Source organism: Euleptes europaea, chromosome 19 (genome assembly GCF_029931775.1).
Source record: "Euleptes europaea isolate rEulEur1 chromosome 19, rEulEur1.hap1, whole genome shotgun sequence".
NCBI lineage: Eukaryota > Metazoa > Chordata > Lepidosauria > Squamata > Sphaerodactylidae > Euleptes > Euleptes europaea.
The window spans coordinates 9,610,164-9,623,483 of record NC_079330.1 but is presented as its reverse complement, the minus strand read 5'-3'; the positions used below and the strand labels follow the sequence as shown (position 1 = coordinate 9,623,483).

The 13,320-nt window shown below is 46.8% G+C and overlaps 1 protein-coding gene and 1 non-coding gene across 2 annotated transcripts in view; both read left to right on the top strand.

Moving 5' to 3' along the window:
• MEGF6 (multiple EGF like domains 6) overlaps positions 1-13,320 on the top strand; it is a 155,737-nt gene that overhangs the window by 13,206 nt on the left and 129,211 nt on the right. Inside the window, exon 3 of the mRNA XM_056865531.1 lies at positions 11,143-11,247. Within this exon, the coding sequence (XP_056721509.1) occupies positions 11,143-11,247 (105 nt within the window). The remainder of the gene's footprint in view (positions 1-11,142; positions 11,248-13,320) is intronic.
• Positions 3,621-3,692, top strand: TRNAG-GCC (transfer RNA glycine (anticodon GCC)). Its single transcript has one exon. It is a non-coding gene; the product is annotated as a tRNA-Gly (tRNA).

Genomic DNA, 13,320 nt, shown 5'->3' with positions numbered 1-13,320 from the left:
TGCACTCAACTCTTCCCCCGGGGATCGGTTAATTGTCTTGTGAAATATTAGACTTCCTAGCGACTCCCCTTCTTTCAAAAGGGGTTGTGTCTGCCACTTTCATAAATGTCCTCCCATGCTGTCAGATCACACTTCATAAACGTTGGGGCCAATTCTTTCGCAGGAAGACTTTGCAGGAAGAAGCCGCAGGGAGAGCGTGCTCGTTGTCCCAGGGAGAGCGTGCTCTGCCCCAGTCTGGTGGGCAGAGAAGTGGGAGCTGGGTTCTTCTTTAAGCTTTTTCCCTTGTGTAAGGGTGACACATGAAGCTGCCTTCTACTGAATCAGACCCTTGGTCCATCAAAGTCAGTATTTACTCAGACGGGCTGCGGCTTTCCAGGGTCTCAGGTAGAGGTCTTTCACATCACCTACTTGCCAAGTCCCTTTAACTGGAGATGCCAGGGATTGAACCTGGGACCTTCTGCATGCCAAGTAGAGGCTCTGCAAACTGAGCCACAGCCCCTTCCCCTCCTGGCCTGGCACCCTTGTGGCCAACGTGTCGTACGTCTACCAGCAATGCATGCTGATACCATCGAATGGATTTTAGATAATGGATTTTAGATAATTATAGAGGGGACCATGACTCAGTGGCAGAGCATCTGCTTGGCATGCAGAAAGTCCCAGGCTCAGTCCCCTGGCATCTCCAGTTAAAAGGTTCAGGTAGTAGGTGATGTGAAAGACCCTGGAGAGTTGCTTCCAGTCTGAATAGACAATACTGAGTGTCACGGACGAATAGTCTGATTAATCATAAAGCAGCACATAAAGCATGCTAGTTAGTCAACTACTTTTTGGTGCTTGATGTGTTTCCAGGGGGCCTGAATCAGTTGTCCTCCTCCTCTTGATAGTATCTTAAATAGAATCCTGAAGGTCCTTTTCAGCACCATCTCATTACCTTGAAGATCTGGGCTGTCCAAGTTGAATGCTACCTTTGTATTCCTAAGCAGCCATTGGTGGAGATGTTTCTTAAGAGACTTAAGCCACAATTTAATATAAAGGCTTAAGGGCCACTGTTTTCACGCTGCAGGTAGCAGTGGGTCCCAGGTAGCAGTGGGTTCAGACTTCGGTCAGAGTAGAATTTAAGTCAGAGATCATGGTGTCCAGAAAAAGAGTTGTGTTCATAGATGGGATGAAGAACAAAAAACTTGGGGGGATGACAAATGGAAGCTTCCTGTTCTTCCAAGAGCAGTATTTTGGGGGGCATTGTAGGATGGCATGGAAGGGGAGCCAAGAAAGGCACTCTATATGGGTGGAAGTCCTTGCACCTATGGAAATGTGGTGTGGGGCCTACCCCATTGTCTCTGCTTTGTAAGGTTTGGAGTATATTGATTAAATTTAGGTATGCCCATTTTTTTATTTTGCAGAAGTCTGTTTGCATAGAAGGTAACAGTGATCCAAAATGTTCCTCCATAAATTATCTTCAGTTGTGGAATTCTACTGCTTTTTAAATTTCTTGGCGCTTTGGGTCTTGTGTAATCATATCTTTAACCTATTCTATGGAATGGTGGTAGTTTTATTGATCACCATCCCATTTTGTGCATTTTGGACACCGTTTTGGTGTCTGCGAAGCAGATGCTACGGCCTTTATAGTTCTTTTTCAAAATTGGCGGACTCTAACGTGGAGAACCGTGCTCAATCCCCCACTCCTCCACATGAAGCCTGTTGGGCGGCCTTGGGCCAGTCACAGTTCTCTCAGAACTCTCTCGGCCCCACCTGGCTCACAAGGTGTTGTGGGGAGGGAAGGCGATTGCAAGCCGCTTTGAGACTTCTTAAAGGTAGAGAAAAACAGGGTATAAAAACCAACTCTTCTTCTACTTTGGCAATGGCACAGCGGGGGCTTTGCTAGGCCTGCTGCCTGCAATCCTTGCAACTGAACACAGAACCTGGACCTTTGTGGATGCAAAGTATGTGTTTCATCTTGTCGGTTTGTCCTCTGTTATGCAGCTGCCTTCTATCGAATCAGACCGTTGGCCCATCCAATCCAGTTGTTGGCTGGGGCTTCATCGGGGGGACCTTTTTGCTACTTGAGATCTTGCTTGTGGACTTCTTAGAGGCACCTGGTTGACCACTGTGTGAACAGACTGCTGGACTTGATGGGCCTTGGTCTGATCCAGCAGGGCCTTTCTTCTGTTCTTATGTTGCTTCCTTTCGATTCTCTACAATATCAGAGGAGCATGCCTATTCTATTAGATGCTGTGGAACACAGGCAGGGGGATGCTGCAGTGGTGTTGTTTGTGGGCTTCCTAGAGGCACCTGGTCAGCCACTGTGTGAACAGACTGCTGGACTTGATGGGCCTTGGTCCGATCCAGCGTGGAGCCAACTCTTCTTCTTAGTTAAATTGTGGAACTCCCTGCCCCAGGATGTGGTGATGGCTGCCAATTTGGAAGGCTTGAAGAGGGGAATGGAGAAGAAGGCAAACCATGGCAACTAGTCAAAATGGATACTGGTCATGAGGCATACCTATTCTCTCCAGTATCAGAGGAGCATAGCTATTATATTAGGTGGCGTGGAAGACAGGCAGGATGCTGCTGCAGTCATCTTGTTTGTAGACTTCCTAGAGGCACCTGGTTGGTCACTGTGTGAACAGACTGCTGGACTTGATGCACCTTGGTCTGATCCAGCATGATTTTTCTTATGTTCTTATGTTCTGATCTAGCATGGCTTTTCTTATGTTCTAATCATGATGCATACCTATTCTCTCCAGGATCAGAGAAGCATGCCTATTATGTCAGGTGCTGTGGAACGCAGGCAGGACAATGCTGCTGCAGTCGCCTTGTTTGGGGGCTTCCTAGAGGCACCTGGTTGGCCACAGTGTGAACAGACTTCTAGACTTGATGGACCTCGGTCTGATCCAGCAGGGCTTTTCTTATGTCCTTATGTTTTAAACTACACCGATTCTGCAAAGCGTGCTTCCACGTCCCAGCTCTGGTTCCTCCCACTTTCTCCCCAAGAGGTGACCGAATGCATTTTGTTCTCAACAGCAGAAAGAGAATTGCAGGAAATTTAGTCATGGTGTTAATGGTCTGTTTTATGACCAGCTCTCACGGGAGCAATGATGTGATAAAGCCCAACAATGAAAGGATTATCGGTACTGCCATTGTGTTTATGCTAAAAGGAACATATCTAACGGTACTCGAAGAATGTCTGGAGCTTTCCTCCGTACCTTTCCAGAATTTCAGACTAAATACTGAACCCGGACCTGTGATCTTGAAGCGTTCGAATGCCTTTTGCAACTTTTCCCTTTTATTGTGCTGTAGAGCCACATCGTAGTGCAGAACAAGAGCTGAATTTTAACTGATGTGGCTACATTCCATAGCACAGGACTACAAAGACCAAATAAGCCTTCAGTGTGCTCTCATTCAAAGGAAACCTGACCCAGGAGCGCTTCCCTTGGAATTTCTCACTATTTGGGGAAGAGGGGGAACTTATAACAATAGAGTTTTACCCAGAAGATTGGATTAAGTTACTATAATAAATGGTAATGCATGGAGATCCAGGGGTGTACGCTGCTGCAGCTTCCCAAGACCTGGAGAATACAGAGCAGATAGTCTTACTCCAAGAAATGAATTGGGGCAAATTTAGGGGAGGGGCTGTGGCTCAGTGGTAGAGCCTCTGCTTGCCATGCAGAAGGTCCCAGGTTCAATCCCTGGCATCTCCAGTTAAAGGAACCAGGCAAGTAGATGATGTGAAAAACCTCTGCCTGAGACCCTGGAGAGCCGCTGCTGGTCTGAGCACACAATACTGACTTTGATGGACCAAGGGTCTGATTCAGTATAAGGCAGCTTCAGGTGTTAATGGGGAGGGGTCATGGCTCAGTAGTAGAGCTTCTGCTTGACATGCAGAAGGTCCCAGGTTCAATCCCTGGCATCTCCAGTTAAAGGGACTAGGCAAGTAGGTGATGGGAAAGACCTCTGCCTGAGACCCTGGAGAGACGCTGCAGGTCTGAGTAGATGATACTGACTTTGATGGACCAAGGGTCTGATTCAGTAGAAGGCAGCTTCATGTGTTCATGTGTATGTGTTATGGGATGTAGTAGTTGGATCTGGGAGATCTGTATTCCAGTTCGCCCTCTGCCGTGAAGCTTATTGGATGACCATGGGGCAGTGACTCTCCCTCAGCAGAACCTACCTAACCTGGTCGTTGTGAGAATAAACTGTGGAGGCACTGTGTATCCTACACATGGAAGGTTTTTAAAAACTGAATCAGTCCATCACAGTCAATATTGTCTGCTTAGATTGGCAGCAGTTCTCCAAGGTCTCAGGCAGAGGTCTTTCACATCACTTCTTGAGAGCCAGTGTGGTGTAGTGCTTAGGAGCAGCAGACTCTAATCTGGAGAACTGGGTTTGATTCCCCTCTCCTTCACATGAGCGGCAGACTGTAATCTGGTGAACCGGGTTGGTTTCCCCACTCCTTCACATGAAGCCCGTTGGGTGACCTTGGGCCAGTCACAGTTCTCTCAGAACTCTCTCAGCCCCATCTACTAGGGGCCGTGGCTCAGTGGTAGAGCCGCTGCTTGGCATGCGGAAGGTCCCAGGTTCAATCCCCGGCATCTCCAGTTAAAGGGACCAGGCAAGTAGGTGATGTGAAAGGCCTGGGACCCTTGAGAGCCACTGCCGGTCTGAGTAGACAATACTGACTTTGATGGACCAAGGGCCTGATTCAATAGAAGGCAGCTTCATGTGTGTACCTCAAAAGGTGTCTGTTGTGTGGAGAGGAAGGGAAGGTGGTTGTAAGCCGGTTTGAGACTCCTTAAAGGTAGAGAAAACGGGGGTATAAAAGCCAACTCTACTTCTTCTTCTTCCTCCTGCTTCTCCTCCTCCCTGGTCCTTTTGAACTGGAGATGCTGGAGATTGACCATGGGACCTTCTGCATGCCGAGCAGATGCTCTTCCATTGAGCCGTAGCCCCTGCCCTGAGCTGCTTGAAAGGAGGGAAAGATGAAGATCTAATGCATAAATCACTTTCACGTACTGTGACCAACCCTGAGGGACTCCTGTAGTGGCTAATATAAAAGCCTATGGAAGGCTTGAACGACGGTATAATTCTGGCCCCCGCTACCCCATGCATCTACATCAATGAGGGCTAAGGCACTGCAAAGGCTGAGCCGCAAAACAACTGTCAAAAAGGCTCCAAGGAAATTGACGCACAATGCAAAACGCAGACGAGTGCTTTGACGTGGGCCTACCTGCACCCTGCCACAGAATTGATTCGGAGTCGGCTGCCAAAATGCTCACCTGAGAAGCAGCTCACCGGGCCGCCTTTCCCTCGCTCTCGTTTATCCCTCTTCTCTGGCTTTTTGTTTTGTGCGGTTTTGTCTCTGGCACTCTAGATCCGAGAGATTCCGCACGTGAATGCCATGTGTTTTGAATCCAGGTACTTGTGGCGCACAAAAGCGCCCTCTCTTCTCCGCTTACTCTTTCTCTGTGCAGAAACATATCTCCGCTTTCGACTCCGGGGCCTTTTGTTCTCCTTGCCTGTCCGTCTTTGGCGACTGGATCGACGCACAAAAATGCTTTGATCTCCTTTACGCTACTGATTGGTTTTTCTAAAGGCCTTTTGTTTTTTAAATCTCCTTGTTACCCTCTTGCCAGCAAGCTAAAAAGTCCCCCAAAGTGATTCCTTGGACCTGGCTGAATGCGTAGGGATGAGTAGATGGGGGTGGTGGTGCAACAAAGTAGATTTTCACAACATCTGGTAGTCTAACGTCTAACTCTCTCTCCCTGCCCCCCTGGCACGGTTTAGACATATTTACAAATCATTGTTTGGCGCTAGGAGAACAAGCCTGGAAGAAACTTTGGTCTTAGATCCTTCCTCCCCTATAATTACTGCTAATTACTTCCTTCATAGGAGCCCCCTGGCGCAGAGTGGTAAGCTGCAGTACTGCAGTCAAAGCTCTGCTCATGACCTGAGTTCAATCCCGACGGAAGTCGGTTTCAGGTAGCCGGCTCAAGGTTGACTCAGCCTCCCATCCTTCTGAAGTTAGTAAAATGAGTAGCCAGCTTGCTGGGGGTCAAGTATAGATGACTGGGGAAGGCAATGACAAACCATCCCGTAAACCAGTGGTTCCCAAACTTTTCGGGCCACTGCCCCCTTTGTTCTACAAACTCAACCCCGGCGCCCCTACCCTATCCTATAGAAAGCATTATTCAAACTAGGGGTTTGCATGACTCACTAAAAAAGATAATAACAATAAGATTTCAAAACAGTAACAATTAATTGCACATCTATTCAAAATCAAATTAAAACTTTTTAGCTGAAATTTATTCAATAAAACTGATGAATTTGATCCAGTGGTACCAGCTCTTCAAAGTCTGAAAAAAAATTCTGATCGTTTCCTCCCGATTTGCCCGCATGGTGCCCTAGCTTGATCTATTGTAAATTAGTGTACAACACTGTTGAAGGGGCCCGCCTCTAGCTTCTCCCTGCTGCCCTCTTGCCTCTTAGTGCCCCCCTAGATAATCCCACCGCGCCCCCAGGGGGTGGTACTGCCCACTTTGGAAACCACTGCCGTAAACAAAGTCTGCCTAGTAAATGTCGGTGTGGCAGATTGATACTGTTGCTTTAAGGACAACTCCCAGAGTAGGTTTGCCAGTCCGTCTTCGCCACCGGCGGGAGATTTTGGGGGCGGAGCCTGAGGAGGGCGGGGTTGGGGAGGGACTTCAATGCCATAGAGTCCAATGGTCATGCATTCAGTTTGTACCGCTCATGCATTCAGTTTGTACCGCTCTCTGTTTTGCATCCTACATCACAAGAGGGAAAGCGGACCCCCGTAACCTTAGCAGGAGTCTTCGATGGGTGTTAATTTACAAGGGTCATAAATGGATGAGAGTAGCCATAAATCACATGAGGGTCACATCCGAGCAGCGGTATGTCAGTTGAGAGTGGTTGCTGAGGGGTGCTTGCAAAATCCAGGGCAGATTTACCTTTGAATCCCTCCTTAATTTTTAATCAATTTTTGAGGGGGTCACCAGTGGGAGATATGTACCTTTCTCCCAAGTTTTTTCCTCCAGGTGGTCATGGAGACTATGGCCTTTTATGCAGGGACGTTTCCCCATGGTCACCCACGCCGACTGCTTCGGGGCTTCCTTTTGATTATGCATGCCTTTTCCAACAGTCAGAGGCTGCCTTGCTCTACCCGCACATTTTGCCCGCATTTTACAGATTCTGGCTAAAACAGCATCTAGAAAAGACGGGCAAAACGCGCAGGGAAAGTGAGGCGACCTCTGACGGAAAAGGCTTGCATAATCAAAAGGAAGCCCCATAGCAGTTGGGAAACGTACCTGCACAAAAGGCCTATGCTCCTTTCCATCTGAGCCAAAATCCATCTCCATTCTCTTGTTTTGATCAGCCCGTGGTGGGTGTTCTGCTTCTTTCTCTGCCCAGCTGAGGACAGTAAGCTCCCTGGGTTGGGTATGCCCTGCAGGAGTTCTGCAAATAACCAGTGGATTTCCTCCTCCTCCTGTTGTTCTGCCCCATAAGGAAACAAGATGTGGCATGGGGTGCCTTGTAGTTTATCCTTGAGTCAACAAGCAGCCGAGACACATTGTTTTCTCTGCCCAAACACCGTGTTTGCTCAGTAAATAGGAACGCCGAGCGCCATTGGTTTGCACTTCGGTCTCGATCAAGGAGTTCACGTTCTGAAATAAACACTGGGTGTTTGCTGGAGGTAAGCAACACATTTTAAGTAAAAGATCTTTTGTGTTTGGAGAAGACCAACTCGGGAGAGGCAAATAATGGGTTGCATATTTCATCTTTGACTTTAAAGAGGGTTGCGAGTTTTCTTTGTTTGATCAGCCAACTTATTTTACGTATATGAAAGCTGCCGCCCAATCCGATAGTCAACTTTGGCTCCGATTGAATGCGTTTCTTTGGTAGATTAATCCATTGATATTTGATCAGTGATGGTTAATCAATGAGGGGCAGTTTTAATTGATGGGGTACTCTTATTTTTTGTAGCTCTCTTGCGTCTGATACCACAGTAAGGATTTGGGTGGGGGTTATATAGCGCTGGTAAGCTGCAGTACTGCAGTCCAAGCTCTGCTTATGACCTGAGTTCGATCCCAACGGAAGTCGGTTTCAGGTAGCCGGCTCAAGTTTGACTCAGCCTTCCATCCTTCTGAGGTCGGTGAAATGAGTACCCAGCTTGCTGGGGGTAAAGGGAAGATGACTGGGGAAGGCACTGGCAAACCACTCCGTAAAAACAAAAGTCTGCCTAGTAAATGTCGGGATGTGACGTCATGGGTCAGGAATGACTCGGTGCTTGCACAGGGGACCTTTACCTTTTTTTACATAGAGCAGGGCTTCTTCAACGTTTCCCACTCACAACCCCTTTTTGCCTGAGAAATTTTTACGCGACCCCAGGTATATAGGTATATAAAATAGGTATACAAATCAAACATTTGCTGATAATAAATCAATTTTTTCGTGAATCACACATTCAGCTGCTTGACCCCATATGGGGCCACAGTTTAAGAAGCTTTGATACAGAGGGACAAATAGAGGAGCACAATCTTTCAATGCATGCATGGTGTTCAGATAGTTGATAGTAAAAGTTAAGTTCCATAAAGTATATAGTACAGTTAACTAATGCCGGCAGACTTGGGTAATTTATGCTTTACAATAAATATATTATTAGATATGAAGGTATATTGAAAAGATAGAATAGGGCAACTCAAAAAGAAGCGAACTATTCAAATGTAAACTTAGATAGTAAGCTCCATATAAATTGTATGAATATGAATGTTTATGTTTTATCGTTATATGTTTGTGTACTGAATTAAAACTTTTAAAACTTAAAAAAAATTATGCAAGGTCATCCAGAAGTTCAGAGATTCATCCTTATTCTCCCACCCCATTGAATTTCTCTTTATGGCTTTTGGTGAAGGGGCTGATTTCAAACGCTTCCATTTGTAGCTGGGAGATTTGGGAACAGCTTGGATGGGGCCCTTACACTGGAGGAGAGTGCTACTTGCTTTCAAGCAATATAATCTTTGAGCTAGCACCCTTGCCGCACCTAGATACCAAAAGGGGAGGGCAGCCTAAAAGGCGTGTGGGGCGGTCTTAGCTGAGTGGTTCTTCCAGCCAGCAAGAGCCAGTGTGGTGTAGTGGTTAAGAGCAGTGGTGTGGAGTGGTAGACTCTGATCTGGAGAACCGGGTTCGATTCCCCAACTCCTCCACATGAGCGGCAGACTCTAATCTGGTGAACTGGATTTGTTTCCACATGAAGCCAGCTGGATGACCTTGAGCTACTCACAGTTTCCTTAGAGCTCTCTCAGCCCCACCTACCTCGCAAGGTGTCTGTTGTGGGGAGGGGAAGGTGATTGTAAGCTGGTTTGATTCTTCCTTAAGTGGTAGAGAAAGTTGGCATATAAAAACCAACTCTTCTTCTTCCTCTTCCCCTTCCTCTTCTTTCTCCTCTCTTCCTCTTCTTCTTCCTCCCAAGATTTTTTGGGTAGTGGTGCTGCATTTATTTGAGAGATTCTGCTTGCTTGAATTTCTTGCATCCGTTTGCCGTTTTGCTAAGAATTCAGGACATTTCCTCCAGATAACTCTGGGAAATTTGCTGTCATTGACTCCAAGTCCAGCACAGCAAGTCTCCGCTGCAGCCAAACCAGGGCCAAAGTCTTCTGCTCTGGACCTCGTCCAGTCAAACAGAGCCCTTGTCAGAGAGCCAGGTTGTATCTTTAGCATTTTCTTTGCAATTGCATCACAGAGCGACAGCTTTGAGCCAAAGATCTTTTTTCTTTGTTTAATGCTCCTTGCGGAATCATACTGCAATATGTCTGTTCTGTCGGCCCTTCTATGTAATATGGGCTGGATGGAAATTAGTAAAGTGATACATGATGCTAATTACCAAAAAGGAGGAAGGAATTGGCCCTCGATTGGGATTGGGGTCAACTGACTATAGAGAAAACAGCTGGGCCTGTTTTTGTGTTTTCAGTAGAGCTGTGACGGACTGGAAAAAAAATCAGAAGGCTGGGGATGGTGCCTCTTCTTTATCTAGGGTTGCCAACTTCCAGGTGGAACCTGGAGATCACCTGCTATTAGAACTGATCTCCAGGCAATCAAGATCAGTTCTCCTGGAGAAAATGGCTGCGTTGGAAGGTGGACTCTATTCATTGAAGCCTCTCCCCTCCCCAAACCCTGCCCTCCCCAGGCTCCACCCCCAAAATCTCCAAGTATTTCCCAACCCAGAGCTGGCAACCCTATCTTTCTCTGAGAAGAAGTGGTCCCTCAGTGGCTACTAGCCATGGTGAATAAAGGAAGTCTCTATATTCAGAAGCAATAGACCTCTGAGTACTAGTGGTAGGAGGCAACTCCAGGGGTAGGCCTTGGCCTCTGTGCTGTATTTATTGGCCCTCCAGAGCAACTGCTTGCCTGCTGTGCGAAATAAGATGCTGGCCTAGATGGACCACTGGTCCTGATCCAGCAGGTCTTACGTTGCTGGGGTTGGATCCTGGCTCCTCCTTTCATTTCCTGTATCCACCTATCAAGTGTCACGGGCCTTTCACAACGTAGAATCATAGAGTTGGAAGGGACCACCAGGGCCATCAAGTCCAACCCCCTGCACAATGCAAGAAATTCACAACTACCTCCCCTAGTGACCAGAAGATGGCCAAGATGCCCTCCCTCTCATCATCTGCCTAAGGTCACAGAATCAGCATTTCTGACAGATGGCCATCTAACCTTAAAAACCTCCAAGGAAGGAGAGCTTACCACCTCCTGAGGAAGCCTGTTCCACTGAGGAACCGCTCTAACTGTTAGAAAATTCTCCCTAATGTCTAGACGGAAACTCTTTTGATTTAATTTCAACCCATTGGTTCTGGTCTGATCTTCTTGAGCAACAGAAATCAACTCGGCACCGTCTTCTATATGACAGCCCTTCAAGTACTTGGTGATGGTTATCGTATCCCCTCTCAGTCTTCTCTCCAGGCTAAACATACCCAGCTCCTTCAACCTTTCCTCATAGGACTTGGTCTCCAGACCTCTCACCATCTTTGTTGCCCTCCTCTGGACACATTCCAGCTTTTCTACATCTTTCTTAAATTGTGGTGCCCAAAACGTGTGTGTGATATCTCATGTGGCGCTGCATATTTTGCTCTTTTTTAGCCGTCTGCAATTTTGGTGTCTGTTTCAATGGTGGGAATTGCGTGGAAGAAGCGCCCCACGTCTGTCACTGCCCTGCGGGTTTCCAAGGTCCCTGCTGCCAATATGGTGAGTATTCTCTTTACATTTTCCCTGTGCTTATTTCTTTTGAACATGAAACTTTTTTTTTTTACTTGATACTGTCCAATGTTCCCCGTCTATCCTACCAAGCCATATCAGCTTTACACCCATTCAATTACCATGGCTCTTCCCCAAGGAATCCTGGAAATTTTAGTTCCGTATGTGTGCATGGAGAATTCGGTCACAGCTAGAAAAAGAAAAAGAGTTGGTTTTAATATGCCAACTTTCTTTAACTTTTTAAGGAGAATCAAACCAGATCACAATCTCCTTCCCTTCCTCTCCCCACAACAGACACCTTGTGAGGTAGGTGGGGCTAAAAGAACTGCAACTAGCCCAAGGTCACCCAACAGGCTTCATATGGAGGTGAACTGAAACCAACCCGGTTCTCCAGATTAGAGTCTGCCGCTCCTAACTACTACACCTCGCTGGCTAGCTGCCCCTGTAAGTGACAAATCAGTTTGTGGTGTAGCCATTCCCTTGACCTTTCGTAACTATTATTGTGTGTACTAGAGGAAGACCCAACAAGAGATGGATGGACTCAATAAAGGAAGCAACAGCCCTCAATTTGCAAGATCTGAGCAAGGCTGTCAAAGATAGGACATTTTGGAGGACTTTCATTCATAGGGTCGCCATGAGTTGGAGGCGACTTGACGGCACTTAACACACACACATTTTGTGTACAATGTACCCCCAAATAAATGCCTGTTCTTTGGTCAGAATAACTTATGGAACTAGAGGACTGCGTATCTCCTTAACGCTGCCTAGCTTCTCCTTCCAAAGTTCATGTCTTTAAACAATTTAAGTTTGGGGAAATGTGTAAGTTTGTGGCATTTTCTCAGTGCAGTCATTGCATCATGACAATATTACCAAACGAGAATATACTTCACCACCTCTTGGGTGAATTTCTGCATCATACAGGTAAGACCTGTGAGCAATGGGGAAAGCAGGAGATTTGTTTTCCTGGAAGGTCTCATATTCTAAAATCCTCTTCAGGGGGAAAAAAGTTCGAGCAATCCCCATTAAAGGAAAACAGAAAGATGGGTCTGCTTCTAGATAGGCCCCAAATATTTCAAGGCAGACAGGAGCAAGGCTGCCTTTTGTCAGATTTAATTGGTTTAGAAATATGTAATTAGCTCTTGACAGCAGAGATTCTCTCTGGAAAGACCTTCGAAGAGCTCCTAGTGTGCTCTACTGCACAGAAACCTTCCTGTTTCCTGGTGCCTGCTCTTCAGAAGCTGGCTACTATATCTGTAGGGACGTTTTGCATATTTAGAGGCATATTTTAAAAAAACCTGTTCCTTAATGTGGTCACTTGGAAGGGAATCACACTTTTGGTGGATCATACTCCGTTGAGTTGAGCTATACAGTTGACAGAACTGTGTAGTTCTCGCTGAACTATGTCACTTCAAGCTGCAGCTGGTAGATTAATCCGTGTGTAAATGTTTTGGGGCGTGTTGGTGGGGAGGAATCCACACACCTGTGGAAGGTCAGCCTCCCAGAGTGAAGGGGTCTAATTCGGCCTTCCTCTGCTTTAAAGTCACTTGATTAAATTACTCCCGGTTGGAGTCGAAATGCATTTAGCAGTCTGTGCATATTGTGTTGACTAATAACTGGCTTAGTTACAGTCATCTGTACCCTGGTCACAACTGAGCTTGATTACTGCACGAATGAAATGTGGGACTGTCCTGGGAAGCTATCTGGAATCATAACCTGATCCAAAACGCTGTGGCGAGAGTTCTAATAGCTGCAATGATCCTATTACTCCTGTCTTGAAAGAGCTGCTTTGGCGGCCAAGTTTATTCCTGGGCACAATTCGAACTTTCTTTCTAAAGCCCTATGTAATATGGGCACAGAATATCTGAAGGACCATATCCGCTAGTTGTAAAAGCACATGGCAATGTCTTCTAGGCCACTGGTTCTCAACCTGGGGGCATATGGCCCCCCCCCCCGGGGACCCCCAGGATATTCCAAGGGGGCCACAGGTGAAAATTGTGTAAATGGGGGGGCCGCGGCATGAGACTAAGGGGTCACAGAGGGAAGTGAGAAGTGAAAAAAAGCAGA